At 34.6% G+C, this 14,660-nt stretch overlaps 1 protein-coding gene and 1 long non-coding RNA gene across 4 annotated transcripts in view; one reads left to right on the plus strand and one right to left on the minus strand.

The window, feature by feature from the left end:
• Positions 1–2,476, plus strand: part of LOC109155226 — an 84,466-nt gene extending 81,990 nt beyond the window's left edge. Inside the window, exon 3 of the long non-coding RNA XR_002049878.1 lies at positions 2,368–2,476. This is a non-coding gene — a long non-coding RNA (uncharacterized LOC109155226). The remainder of the gene's footprint in view (positions 1–2,367) is intronic.
• An 870-nt stretch (positions 2,477–3,346) lies between these two features.
• Positions 3,347–8,614, minus strand: LOC109155225. 3 transcript variants are annotated; one of them, XM_019302946.1, is made up of 13 exons: positions 8,217–8,614; positions 7,521–7,585; positions 7,160–7,232; positions 6,946–6,964; positions 6,255–6,374; positions 6,047–6,116; positions 5,733–5,776; positions 5,613–5,654; positions 5,485–5,544; positions 5,284–5,351; positions 4,313–4,370; positions 3,962–4,054; positions 3,347–3,668 (listed from the first exon to the last, which is right to left on the minus strand). In XM_019302946.1, exons 1-12 carry the CDS (start codon positions 8,519–8,521, stop codon positions 3,965–3,967), a joined length of 1,014 nt encoding a protein of 337 aa, XP_019158491.1. In that variant the 5' UTR covers positions 8,522–8,614; the 3' UTR covers positions 3,347–3,668; positions 3,962–3,964. The 3 variants fall into 3 exon arrangements, with proteins under 3 accessions (XP_019158491.1, XP_019158492.1, XP_019158490.1); XM_019302947.1 differs by lacking the exon at positions 3,347–3,668 and adding an exon at positions 3,741–3,844; XM_019302945.1 differs by lacking the exon at positions 3,347–3,668 and having other exon boundaries at positions 3,755–4,054.
• Positions 8,615–14,660: the final 6,046 nt, after the last annotated feature.

Below are 14,660 nucleotides of genomic sequence, written 5' to 3' on the forward strand. Positions count from 1 at the left end.
AAAGACATCGCGTTCTACCGTACAGCCAGTAGAGTAAATGTATCTTTACAAGGGAAGGTTCAAAGGGTATAGTGATCCCTACCTATCGTATGCAGGGATCGACCGTTGAACACAGTTGTTTCTGATTTCAAAAATACCCTGAAAAATTAATTTTTCATTCATGTGGGGGATTGTTGGAAAAAATAGCATAAATTGGCATAAAATGACATTTTAAGTAGCTATTTTGTGGTACAAATATCAGTGGGGTCCACTTCCGATTTGGTCGGGTCAAAGTGGATTCGGATTCTTCGTAGTGAGACGAAGAGATTGATATATTGTACGCTCAAAACGGATAATGGGTGAACGAGATATTGATTCTCAAAATAGACCCATTAAGTTGGAAAAATGAAGGGAAAAAGTGAAATTTGTGTCCCACATTTGTTTGGGAAGAGGATTTACCCCACTATTTATACAAGACCTCTTTTTAGACTTATTGAATTGTATAGCATAGAGGTTCTTTCTCGCGCCTGTTCCATAATTAATCCTCATATTCAATGGTTAGGCCCATCTTCTCCTATATAATGATTTTTTACAGCTCCAACTCCTCTCTTAGCCTACTGTGTTCTAAGCAGCAAAGTTCGCCGGGTTCAAATTTTGGGTGCTCAAACGTTGAACCGTAGCACGTTTTATCCTGTGAAACCTAGGCTACAACGCTCCTAGCACTTGTGGGAGGTAGCAAATAAGGTTTTAAGAAAACGAATAATACGTTGAACTTGTGCTAACATCTAACCGAATCATCCACCATTTCTTTTCCAATTATTTGTCTTTCCATATAATAATAATCTTTTCATAGGATTATTATTTTGGGGGTATACCAACTAGAAACTACCCAACAGACTCATGGTGAAAGTGGGGAGTGTTCGTGCTATACTTTTCAAGAGAATTTCCTTACCAACTCTGGATAGCAGCTTCTTATTTACCCCAACCTCCCACTCTCTGTCTCATGTAGGCCTCTATGAAAGGGAATACCTCATTTTTATTCCTACCTACACCAATCGGGAAGCCAAGGTACATACCAATATTTGGCACCGACCGAACCCCAAGAGTGGCCAATACAGCATGGAGCTGAAGATCCTAGGGGTATAAGACTCATAGAGAAATGCATTGCCGCCACCAAACTCCTCTATGCCTAGAAGCCATGTACTGGAAAAGATGTTTTTATAATAATCAGCAATCAACAAATGCAGGCCCTCGCGTTCTACCCACCGCCCGTCTGAGTCCATAAGCCTAGTGATGGGGTTCATGCACTTCCGGTTAGAGGCATGTAAGTGAAAATACTTTTTGTTCTAGTCACCTTGACTAAGCCAGTGTTGTTTTGCTCGCTGACTCCAAAAAGTATTTAATTTGTCAAGGGAAAACTAGAGTTCACTGTCCAAGTTGGCGAATTGTAGCAAAAGATGTGGGGTCACGGCTCACAAACAGAGAAGTAATATGTCGTTGGAGGTCATCAACAGTCCTACTTAAGCGTTTACCATAATCACCGCCCCATGAGCCAAGGTCCCGACTGTAGATATCAAGTCTTTCTGGCACCAACTGACCAATTGATGGAGCCCAAGAATTAGGGGGTATAAGACTCATAGAGAAATGCATTCCCGCCACCAAATTCCTCTATGCCTAGAACCCCTGTACTGGAAAAGATGTTTTTATAATAATCAGCAATCAACAAACTCAGGCCCTCGCGTTTTACTCACCGCCCGTCTGAGTCCATAAGCCTAGTGATGGGGTTCCTGCGCTTCCAGTTAGAGGCATGTAAGTGAAAAAACTTTATGTTCTGGTCACCTTGAGTAAACCAGTGTTGTTTTGCTCGCTGACTCCAAAAAAGTATTTAATTTGTCAAGGGAAAACTAGAGTTCACTGTCAAGTTAGCGAATTGTAGCAAAAGAGGTGGGGTCACGGCTCACAAACAGAGAACTAATATGGCGTTGGAGGTCATCAATAGTCCTACTTAAGTGTTTACCATAATCACCGCCCCATGAGCCAAGGTCCCGACTGTAGATATCAAGTCTTTTTTGCACCAACTGACGAAACCCAAGAATTTGCCACAACTGACTTACAACCTTCGTCTTTAAGCCAGGCATTTTCAAACATAAAACGACGTCTAAGCCTTCACACACAGGGGTCTTCTGTATCAATGAAGATGGCTGAGTGATCACTAGTAGCAGTATGCATATTGTAAACCATAGCGTGGGATGGATTGTACACCACTCAGCGTCCTCAACAACTCTATCCAAACGTTCCTCTACCTAGGCTTCAGTACCTCGTCCACGTTGCTAGCTAGGTGAATTTCCTCCATTTCATGCACAAATCAAATAGTATCCATGCAGATAGAGGGGGGAAAAGACGGCAAGAAAAGGGTAGAGAAAGAAACCCTAGGGCACCAAAGTATCGGAGAGAGAAATCATGAACTTTAGGTAGGTTGATTACATTTATTAAAAGTGATGTAATTAAAGTTGTTTATAAAGAGCCCAACAAAATAATGGAGGGGTAAATCATGGTGATCCAACTATCTAGACTAAAAATCAATCTATCAAAACAATACTCTAGAACTATCAATTTCACTTTTACTTTTCTTATAGCTTTTTGGTTTTTTTCTGAGTAGGGTTCTAAAACCTCAATTTTTTTAGATAAGGATTAATGAAAGTTCGGTTAAGTTTGCAATTGTGAATGCTAATTCGTTTTCATTTCGCTTAGTGATTGTGAGTATTTATTTATACATATTCTTCAAGTTTATAATTATTTTAGTTTCAATAAGTAGTGGCCTACTTGGTGTGTTAAATAATCATTTGTCAATTAGGACTTCCCATTTGAAGTTGATTGTTGTTTTAATTCAGTGGCACTGTTTGTTTCAATGAGGCATAGATAATCTAATTTTAATGAACTCATCTCGCCGTCGGACACAGTGACTAATCCCTAACTGAATTGTAAGTACCTCGGATAGCTGACCTGAAAATTTAAATATGCTACATACCCAAAGTCAAGAATCGAACCCTTAACCTTTAGTTAAGGATAGATGAGTCCCTTTCACTCAACCACCCCCGATATTAGATTTAAGAGATATTAGTTTATGGATGATGGTTCAAGTCGCTATAATCAAAATGAAGCGTGTCTAGCCTCTGTTCACCATCTTCATCCTAGATTAGGGACAAAGTCTTTGTCCTAAATTTGGGAAGATGATTGTCTTCATTGCCAAACAAAAGCATTTGATTAGGAGTGCAGACAAGCTGAGCCGAGCACGAAGCGAGGTAAGGTCAAGTTCAAATTTGAAATAGTTCTATAGTACACATTATAATTCTAATATACAGGGAAATTAAATAGAGGAAAGAATTATAAATTGCGGTCACAATTGTATTATAACTCAGTTCTTACCCACCAACCAAAACACTCTTGTGATAAAAGGTGGAATCGTCCACCCTAGGCGCCCCCATAACACGGCCCGACATGATTATGGAAGGATAAATCTTGGTGACTCAACTGATCAACTGAGACTAGATTTTTGCTCACCGTGCACAAGAAGCTCCTCTCATTTGAGAGGTTGCTCGCACAATAGTGCTGGTGAGATTCGATCTTTTGTTTATTGTGACAAATTTCACCTATGTAACCAGTTGAGCTGCACATGCAAACCCTCCTCACTAGAAATAAGTGGTAGCAGGTCAGGGTATGAATGCATAAAAGACAGACAGACATACTTTCTTGTTCTATTATTTCTGCAGAAATCATAAGATCACTGTTGGTTTATACTATATAAGTCCCCAAATTCTTTATGGACACAATTTTTCCAGTGAAATGCAAGTTCAAGCATCCCCTCCTATGTGAATCAGAAAGTGTAGGTGTTGCTTCAGAGATAAACCAGATAGAGCAAAATATTATACAGCAGTAGTGGCTTGGAGAAATCAAAACAGGAAAAGATTACAGCAAGCCTAACTCGTTAGAGAGCGTAAGTTGCCCGTAAATATTCCACAATCTCTGCGCTCTCAAACATCTGCACCCCGGTATTTGGATCTTCTAAGTATGGAGCCTAGGAAAATACAAAGCAGATAATTATGTTTTTTGGTCCGACATTCTGTTATCGCATGAAGAACAGAAAAAAGTCTAACATGAACGAAGTTTTAATTATTAGCTAGATCAAAGAGGTCTGGTTGTGAGCATGTATTCTGTACCAACTTTTCTTCAATAAACGAAGTTTCATTTCATTTTGTTGGCATGATTGTTTAGCCTCCACTATAAATCTGAACAGAAAATTATGGACGGGAAGCTAGGGAAACGAGGGTAAAACCTGGAAATGTCCGACTCTCTGGTACAATGACTGGCGTTTGGGGCTGCCACGAGCACAGCTGTAGAATAAATAAGATCTTTAAGAAAAAAACTTGTATGTGATATAACAGCATCAAATCAAATGCTTCCCGATATCCCACGACACAAAGGCATCTATACAAGCATATTCAATCTGCTTTTCACTCAGCAACTCATTGTCCCACATGCTGAGCGTAATTTCCTTAGGCTTAACCAATGCTAATCCAAGTATCTCCTCTGTCAAACGGGCCAGCCCTGCATAGCGTGGCCAGCTTTCGCCTCCTTTTGCCTTCATGGCCAAGTGCCTAAGATCTGCAGTATTCACTACCTCCAATCCATAATCTCTCTCGAGTTTTGCAGCATCATCGCAGACACCAACACCGACGAAGATATTACTGTCGTTTTTAAGGAAATCCCTGAGCGATTCAGGGATCTCAGGTGTGTGGATGAGCTGGAAAATCAAGCAGTTGTTTGCAATGCAGAGCTGCAGCGTTGCGATAACGTTAGTGATTCCAGTATCTCTATTGGGACGCCATTCGATGTCAAGACCGACAACAACTTCGCTTCCACTTTTGCAGTAATGCTTCTCCATTTCGTGTACCCAGACATCAACCATGCGTGGCATGTTGGTTACCACGGTCTGGATAACGTGGTCATGGAATTCTACTTCGTAGAAGCTGCAGCAGTAGCTGAGCAAGCATTTTTGCATTGTCATGTTGACATTTCAAGGTGGAACGGAAAATTAGCGGTTCAGAAGAAAAGCAGTAATGCAGTAGTACCAATTCAAATTCCCTAGTAGAGCGAGCGGGTTTCCACTTATGGAAATTTGCCCCCACTTGTACTCTCTGGGAAGAATTTCAAGTAGCTTTTCTGACCCTTCCTAATCATATGTTATCAATAAAAGAAAATATATTTTTTTTTAATGGAACTATGATTTTCCCTCCACATATATACCTGTGAAGTATGTGAGGCAGCTCTAGTTCAACAAGTACTTCACGCACAATTTTACAAAACGGAGAAGGCTGAAACAAAAGGATTACATGTCAATCATGAAGGAACATTTTATAGATGTACAATATAAATGAAAACGACTCAAAACAGATTCACATCAACTCAAATAGATATTATCTTTCATCCAAGCAAGGAAGGTCTGACCTCATATGCCCATATCTCTAGAGGCTTTGGTGGAAGTTTAGATGGAGTATAGGACGATCCCTGCAGAATCAGGAAGGTTAGCCTTTGCGAGAAAACTCGAGTAAAGAGTTTAAAGACAGAAATTATACCTTTCCCATTCTACCAATCATAGCAAAGCCTTCTGTCAAAGTCTGAAAGGCGGAAGCCAAAATTAAATATCTATTCTCCTAATATATCCAATTAGTTTGACTAAATATTATGTTGCTTACAGTTAGCAGACCGAGAGACAATAAAAGTGGGACCTGTCCATCACCTACACAAGGTATGTAACATATCATAAACAGTGCAGACTGAGATGGAAAACAAATGAGAAGATAAAAAATGACATAAAAAAACCATCCAAAGGGTGCAAGATTATTCACTTTAAATGTAATGTAATTTCTGGAAGGCACGCACGCGTATGTACATATATGAATACACAAACATGCATATACATACATATTTATATAATCTACATAAATACACCATTTAAGGCGTATTAATTCATTATAAGACAAGTCAAACAAAAATAAGCAAGCCATACCATATTTTCCAACCAGGTACTTTATTATCTCATCTGATTCATACATTGCAACTCCAGTGTTTGGATCAACCTGTAAAAGGCACGACCTTACACACTCACTTGTAAAACAATCCAAGAGGCAATGAGGATTGCCGTGATGCAAATGAAAGATATTGCAACATTCTTAAGATTCCTAAATGCACTGTTCAAGTCCATAGTTTTGACTTACCATATAAGGAAACTGTTGCTTTCCACCCATCTGAGCAACCTTAGGACGAAAGTTTGGGCCATTTCTTGGGCAAGGATAGAACAAGACATCAAGATCCAAAATTGCGACAATTTCCCTTACCTATAGTAAATTATATGTGGTTGGCAGATAAGGAATTTTCCAATGAAATACCATAAATGCAACATCAGATCTATTTATCATTTAGAAAAGAGCGACTGATAAAACAATTGTAAAAGTAAAAGCTAAAGAGGTCTACCCCCAAATACAAAACTTAGAAGACTTCCTACAGTGTCATGAAAGCAGACTGGAGTGACTTTATTCCATTAAGATCTGCTCCGAGAGCAGAACAATTACCTAGAATGGCTATTAGAATTTTTATTTTTTTTTATACAAAAGTATTTTTGTAATCAGAAATTTTTCCTTATAGAGGGATTCATGGCTTCATTTACTGCACACATATAAAGTAATTGAACACTACCTGAATCCAACATTTATGAGCATTTGACATTTCATTACAACCATATCCAACAGTAAATTCAATCTTCAATTCCATTTCTGAATTTGAAATTACAATATTAAAAAACTATGCATTCTATCATACTGAGACAAATATCTCCAGTTTCCGAATATTAAACTATGAGCAACACTCTAAGGTCATAAGAAGAAGAAGAAGAGAAATGTTTAGTGTTACCTTCCGACAAAAGGGGCAGCTGAATAAACATCCCGCAAAATCCATATTAGGCACATTAGTACAGAGCAAAAGATGGACTCAGTCACAATTTATCCAATATCATATTTAAATGGTGAAAAAAAAAAAAAAAAAAACCGGTATTAACTGAACAACTGAAGATGTCAATGATTGATAATTTAATTTTAGAAGAAAATATAAATGAAATCAAAGAAACCTTTCAAATTCATATATCTGAATTGGCTTCTCAGGCCGAGGACCCAGTTTCGAAGTCTCTTTCACCGCGAAACCTGTTTGTAAGCATCTGATGTCAGAAATATATCAATCTAAACTTGTCACAATATTCTGAACCTTACTGTGTAACACACTGCTTATCATAATCGACAAATAATTATTTGCAATGCAATTCCTTTTTCTGTGCGGTTATCTACCAAAATGAAGGAAGATTGTTTTGCTATACGCGCACGCACACACACACACACAGAATAAGGTCTAAACCCCTTTCACCTTCCCAAAAAGTGATGAAAATATATCCCAGTTAAGTGGTATGAGTAGAGATATTAATAAGCAATAACTACCAGCAATTTGAAGTGCATACTGGTCAGGTGGTATCTCTTTCTTGTCCACAAAGGAGGCTGAATATCTGCAGAAGTGCAGAAAGAATAGTTATGCAAATTTGCAGCTACTGATGAAATAAATATTACAAAATAAAAAATAAAAAATCTTGTAAACCAACAAAGAAATAGTTAAATACTTCACTTTTAGTACTAAGTTTAATCTGAGGCAGTGGATTTACCAGTGTGCTTGGACTCTTAACTCTAGGCTTTTAGCTTCCTTTAGATTGCCAAAGAATATACATTGTATCTACTTTTGATCTCATCTTCCCTTTTTACACACAAACACTCATACATATGGACAGATAAATTAAAAATAACATTAGCTAGTGAAACTCAAATTGCCTTCATTTTTTGAGTTAATTCTTTGCACCAAAATGCCCGCATCCTACTTATCTCAAGACATATCTTCCCCAATAATGCCTAAAATCCTCCACAACAAATTCAAACAGCTTCCATTTGCTACCCAGAAGCATAAAAAATACATTTCACATACAATATGTAATTCCTTGTTCAATCAGTCCGAGTTGATTTCAGTGAGCATGAATTGAAAATCCAAAAAAAAAAAAAAAAAAAAATCCTTAAAATTTCAGATTAAATTAAGAGTGAAGTGACGTGAATAAATCGAAATGATGAAGTGTATAGAATGATGATTGGTACCCAGAAACTAGAGCAGCAGTGCCGAGTCGAAACAATAGCGCGAGAGAAGCTCCCAATATGTCCAAGAACTTATCACCCCTCACGTTGAAAGGCTTGGGCTGCGGCGCCTTGAAATTGGGCGGCGCAGAAAACGAAGCCCCCGATTTGGGTCCCTCTTTCGTGCTGACGGAAGCAGAAACCGTGGGGTTTTCCGAAGATGCTCTAACGATAAAGACTCTGTTGCTCCAAGAGTTGGATACTGCTGCTTTCCGGGTCGAAAGTGGTCCCGCAACTGGGGTCGCTACAAAGTTCAGAGCTCCGTACATGGCTACCTCTCCGGGGAAGCTCCGGACGGAAACGGGTGGAAATTCCGGCGGTGTACGGTGCGTGTGTAATGTGTTGGTGTGGCCAACAATGCAACAGGTAATTCCGTTAAAATGGGTTCTATTTTATTAATACCCAAAAAAAATAATTAATTAATTAGCAAAAATCCACAACTAAATGTGTGGACTAAAAATTATTTTCCTATTACTATTAGGTCGGATGTAAAATTAAAAAATAAAATAAAATAAAACAAAATTTTTAAGACTAGAAATTACCAAAATACCCTTTTATTTATGAAAAAATACAGACAAATATATATATATATATATATATATATATATATATATATATATATATATATATATATATATATATATATATATATATATATATATATATATATATACTAGTTTTTTACGCGCATTGTGCTATTGGGATAATGCCCAATATTTTTTTTTTTAAATAAGTACTTTAAATTATATTAAGGTAAGATTATATTGAAATTGTTCATGCATACATAATTGAAGGTTGAATTTGCGTATTTAAATAGGTAATTCTTCTCCCAAAGGTTGAGTCCCCAACCCCAAGGGCCCCCACACTCTTACCCGACAAAGCATTGTGGGAAGTTGTAAATCACGGTGACTCAATGGTTCAGCAGATAGGACCAAATGCCGGTGCGAACAAGGAATCTGCCCACTTTGGACATAATTCCCGCACTGCCGCCGCCGAGGTTCAAACCTTGGTCTCTTCTCCCAAATACTGCCCACTAAACCATTGAGCTAAGCTCGTGCGGGTTAAATAGGTAATTCTAAGTTTACAAAGCAAGATAATATAGTCAAGATTGATTATAATTGTCAATAAAATAATTGTATAGGTATGGTTGAAACCAAATATGGGACATAAGGGAGAACAAATAAAAATTAGGGCATAAAATATTAAATATATACTAATATTGTTTGAGGAGATTTCGACATTAGGATTTGTGGTTAAGTTCTATTAAGACTTTAATATTAGAATTAGATTAATGGTGTAAATATAATTCTATATTAGACGTTAATATTAGAATTAGACTAACGGTGAATTAACGGTATTTAACGGAAAAGTTAAAGGGATAATCATATAATTAAGGATAAATTAGAAAAACTTTTAAAAAAATTAAAACCTGAACAATTTGAATCATTCATTTGATTTAATAATTTGGCGGTCATTTTTTCTACCCAATGTTAATAATTAAATAAATTCGTTGGTCAAATCCGCTAACTGCTGATTGTCAAACAAGGACATTGCAAGGTAGTTCTCACTTCAATTTGTTGTGTGCTTTGAATACTCTCTTTGTCACAAAATCTCTCAAGTAGTTAATATGGTTGGCTTTATTAATTATATTTTTTTAATTTTTTCATGGTATTAATAAAATACTTGGTAAATAAATATATAGCATTATTTTGTATTATAACTTTGATATTAAATTAGAAAAATAGTGCACAAAAAAGATAATAGACAATGTAGTGAATATAATCAATTGATGAATTTGAATGTAAAAATTTTTACATTTGAGAAAAATAAAGACAATATAACTAATGAAAATATTTCTCTTAATTAATTTATTGATAATGAATAATTTTTTTTTTACTGAATTAAGACATTGTAAGGACAATGTAGCGAATATAATCAATTAATAAATTTGAATATAAAGAATTTTTATATTGCAGAAAAATAAAGACAATATAACTAATACAATTATTTCTCTTATTTAATTTATTGATAATGAATAATTTTTTTTTTGAATAAAGGCATTATGGACACATAATTCTAAATTAAAGAAATGCATATCTATAATTTTTGGTTGTAGCTACTAAATTATTATTTATATAATTTAATAAGAGTAAAATAGAGTATTAATTATGACAATTTTGATTGGGATGAGGTTCGAACCTAAGACCTTTTTTTGTATTAAAATTAATGAGTAAGTTAACGGTGAACGTTGCAATTCTTAAAATTTTAACGGAATTAGTAATGGTGTGTGGGTATTTTAGGAAATTTTAGTGTAAAATTTAAATCTTATCAATCTTTTAATCAATCTGAGCCATTCATTTGATTAAAATCTGTGACCGCCATTTTTTCTACCCATTATAGGCCTAACTCTCTTGGGCTCTTATTAGTATAGTAGAAGTAGATATATATATATATATATATATATATATATATATATATATATATATATATATATATATATATATATATATATATATATATATATATATATATATTATTAGTATAGTATATATACTTCTACTATACTAATAAGAGCCCAAGAGAGTTAGGCCTATAATGGGTAGAAAAAATGGCGCGGTCAAATTTTTAAATCAAATGAATAGCTCAGATTGATTAGATTTTAATTTTTCCTTGAGATTTCCTAATTTATCATTAATGAATATGATTATCCGTTAACTTTTTCGTTAAATATTATCTTTTTCGTTAATTTCAGTTAGTTTACTGTTAACTTACTTATTGATTTGAATAGGAAAGGTTTTAGGTTCGAACCTCATCCCAATCAAAGTTGGCATAATTAGAACTATATTTTACTCTTATTAAATTAAATAATAATTTAGTAGCTACAACAAAAAATAATACATATGCATTTATATTTTAGAATTATATGTCTATAATGTCTTTAACTACTCTTTATTCAAAAAAAAAAAAATTATTCATTATCAATAAATTAAATAAGAGAAATTATTTCATTAGTTATATTGTCTTTATTTTTATCCAATATAAAAATTCTTTACATTCAAATTCATCAATTGATTATATTCGCTACATTGTCCCTACAATGTCTTTATTAAAAAAAATATTCATTATCAATAAATTAATTAAGAGAAATAGTTTTATTAGTTATATTGTCTCTATATTTCTCCAATGTAAAAATTCTTTACATTCCAATTCATTAATTGATTGTAGTGATTCATTATCAATAAATTAAAGAGTAACCAGGACTATGTGGTCTAATGGTATCCGGGTTGGACTTCCATTTGGAAGATTATGAGTTCAAGCCTCAGTGGAGGCGTTATTGGTTCTTTGTGTTTCAGTAGGTTGAGAAAGTATATGAACAGATACTACAATGTAATAGAGCCAGTAACTTTCAAAAAAAAAAAATTAAAGAGTAAATACTCAAAATGGTCCCTCGACTATAGCTAAATTCACAAATTGATCCTCGACTTTTAATTTTAACCAATTAAGTCCTTAGCTTTGCAATTTTAACACGATTTGGTCCTCTGTCTATTTGACCGTTTGTTGACTGTGGTTTTTTATGATATATATTTAATTTCATGGTCCATCGTCGATTTTTTAAGGTTCTGGTTGCATTTTCAGACTGCACTGTTACATTTGAATCCACTGCCGAAAGCAATCTGCCAAATCCTGTCGCCTTTCTTCATTCTCCCTTTGGATTCAATGTAGTTGAGTTCGTACCAGAGCGAAGAAGACGACGTGTTTCCGAATCGGTGCAGCATCATCCTGGAGGCCTCCACATGCTCCGACGAGAGCTGCAGGTTCTTTTAGAGATCGTCGATGACGGCGCGGCCGCCGGCGTTGATGCAGAAGTGTTCGAATGCCTGTTTGAAGTCGGTAATGTAGGGTTTCCATTTGGGATTGAAGATTTTCCGGTCGATTAGGGTGAAGAGGAAGAGGAGCTGCTCCGATGGCGGGAGAACGAGCGGGCCGATTGTGGTTATGTTGGATTTGAGGGCTTCGTCGACGATCACCATTAGGTCTTTTGAGAGGTTGATTCCAACTTTCCCTTGCGGATCTTCCTACTCGTAAATGCAGCGATAGGCTTTATCGGCGGTGCTCTTGTGCGTGCGGACCACGTGCATGAGCTGGTATTTGGCCCGACCTGAATCGCGCTTCTTGTTGGACACGAGAATCGCGACGCCACCCAGTAGACTCAGACATGGTTGTTTGAAGCATTGGACCTGATGAAGATTGCAAATTGGGTTGTAGCGCCGACAATGATGAATTATGAGAAGGTGTTTGGGCGGTGGATCGTGTCGTGGCAGTAGGTGAAGGCTACGCAGTGGAGTGTATCATGGCAGTAGATGAGGGTGGATGGACAGTGGCTTGTGGCTGGGAGATAGACTGTGTCACGACAGCGGATGAGAGCGGGCGACGATGAAATTACATATATATCCTTGAAGATCACGGTCAACAAACGGTCAAATAGACGGAGGACCAAATTGTGTTAAAATTGCAAAGTTAAGGACTTAATTGGTTAAAATTGAAAGTCGATGACCAATTTGTGAATTTAGCTATAGTTGAGGGACCATTTTGAGTATTTACTCTAAATTAAATAAGATAAATAATTTCATTAGTTATATTGTCTTTATTTTTATCCAATATAAAAATTCTTTACATTCAAATTCATGAATTGATTATATTCGCTACATTGTCCCTACAATGTCTTTATTAAAAAAAAATTCATTATCAATAAATTAATTAAGAGAAATAGTTTTATTAGTTATATTGTCTTTATATTTCTCCAATGTAAAAATTCTTTACATTCCAATTCATCAATTGATTATATTCACTACATTGTCTATTATCTTTTTTTGTACACTATTTTTTAATTAAATATCAAAGTTCTAATACAAAATAATGTTATATATTTATTTACCAAGTATTTTATTAATACCATAAAAAAATTAAAGAAAAATATAATTAATAAAGTCAATCATATTAACTACTTGAGGGATTTGTTAACAAACAGAGTATTCAAATCACACAACAAATTGAAGTGAGAAATATCTCGCAATGTCCTTCTTTAACAATTAGGAGTTAGCAGTTAGCGTTCGGATTATATTAACGAATTTGACAAGCGAATTATATCAATGGTTGGTAAAAATATATTTGAAAAAAATAAATGTTTAGATTAACATGTGAAATGACATAAGATAATAATAATAATAATAATAATAATAATAATAATAATAATAATTTTAAAAAATAAAAATATATAATTAAGCCAATCATATTCAAATCACACAACAAATTGAAGTGAGAAACTTCATCGCAATTTCCTTGTTTGGCAATCAGTAGTTAGCTCTTCAATATTAGTATATATTTAATATTTTATGCCTTAATTTTTATTTGCTCTCCCTTATGTCCCGTATTTGGTTTCAACCATACCTATATAATTATTTTATTGACAATTATAATCAATAATGACTATATTATCTTGTATTTGTAAACTTAGAATTACCTATTTAAATACGCAAATTCAACATTCAATTATCTATGCATGAACAATTCTCATATAATCTTGTCTTGATATACTTTAAAGTACTTATTAAAAAAAAATTGGGCATTATAACAATCGTGCAATGCGCGTAAAAAACTAGTACGGTTATATAAAATTGTTTGAAGCCTCTTCCTAAAAAATATGTTACTATGGGATTTTAGTGGAAGCATGGGAAAAAGGTCCAAAGATGATGAAAGGTATGAGTTGAAATTTGGATTTTTTTTTGTTGATTAGCACAATGTACAAAATGATTAGCATTAAAAACATGGACATAAATGAAAGATATAACTTTGATTCAGACTTATTACGTTTATATATATATATATATATATATATATATATATATATATATATATATATATATATATATATATATATAGGGTTGAGTTCAAATGAGGACAACAATATATAGAGGACTGTGAGGACAAATAATGGGCATACAACAAATTAATAGCAGGCACACAACTTAATACATAATGGCACACAAGAATAAATGTAAACATCAGGTTTCGAACCCAGGCTCTATAAATTAACAAATCTAGCACGCGACATACAAACTGTGGCACACAACTACATTCGGCCATGCACACGACATACCGGCTAATGGCACACACTACATTTGTCCTCACAGTCCTCTATAATATACTTGTTCTCATTTGAATACACACACATATATATATATATATATATATATATATATATATATACACATATATATATATATATATATATATATATATATATATATATATATATATATATATAGTGAAAGGTTCCCGTGCGGTTGTGCGGTTATTAATGTGCCTGAGATTTGTACTTAATATGCGTGAATGTGTAAAATGCAGCAG

Source organism: Ipomoea nil, unplaced genomic scaffold, assembly GCF_001879475.1.
Source record: "Ipomoea nil cultivar Tokyo-kokei standard unplaced genomic scaffold, Asagao_1.1 scaffold2694, whole genome shotgun sequence".
In the NCBI taxonomy this organism is placed as follows: Eukaryota; Viridiplantae; Streptophyta; class Magnoliopsida; order Solanales; family Convolvulaceae; genus Ipomoea; species Ipomoea nil.

Bases quoted from the DNA above. Each gene is read 5' to 3' on its own strand.
- LOC109155225 (XM_019302946.1), bottom strand. From the start codon at position 8,521: ATGTACGGAGCTCTGAACTTTGTAGCGACCCCAGTTGCGGGACCACTT. The intron at 7,233-7,520 runs GTAGTTATTGCT...GCTTACAAACAG, and splicing joins GTATGCACTTCAAATTGCTG to GTTTCGCGGTGAAAGAGACT. The intron at 4,371-5,283 runs GTATATATGTGG...TTTATTCTACAG, and splicing joins CTGCCTCACATACTTCACAG to CTGTGCTCGTGGCAGCCCCA.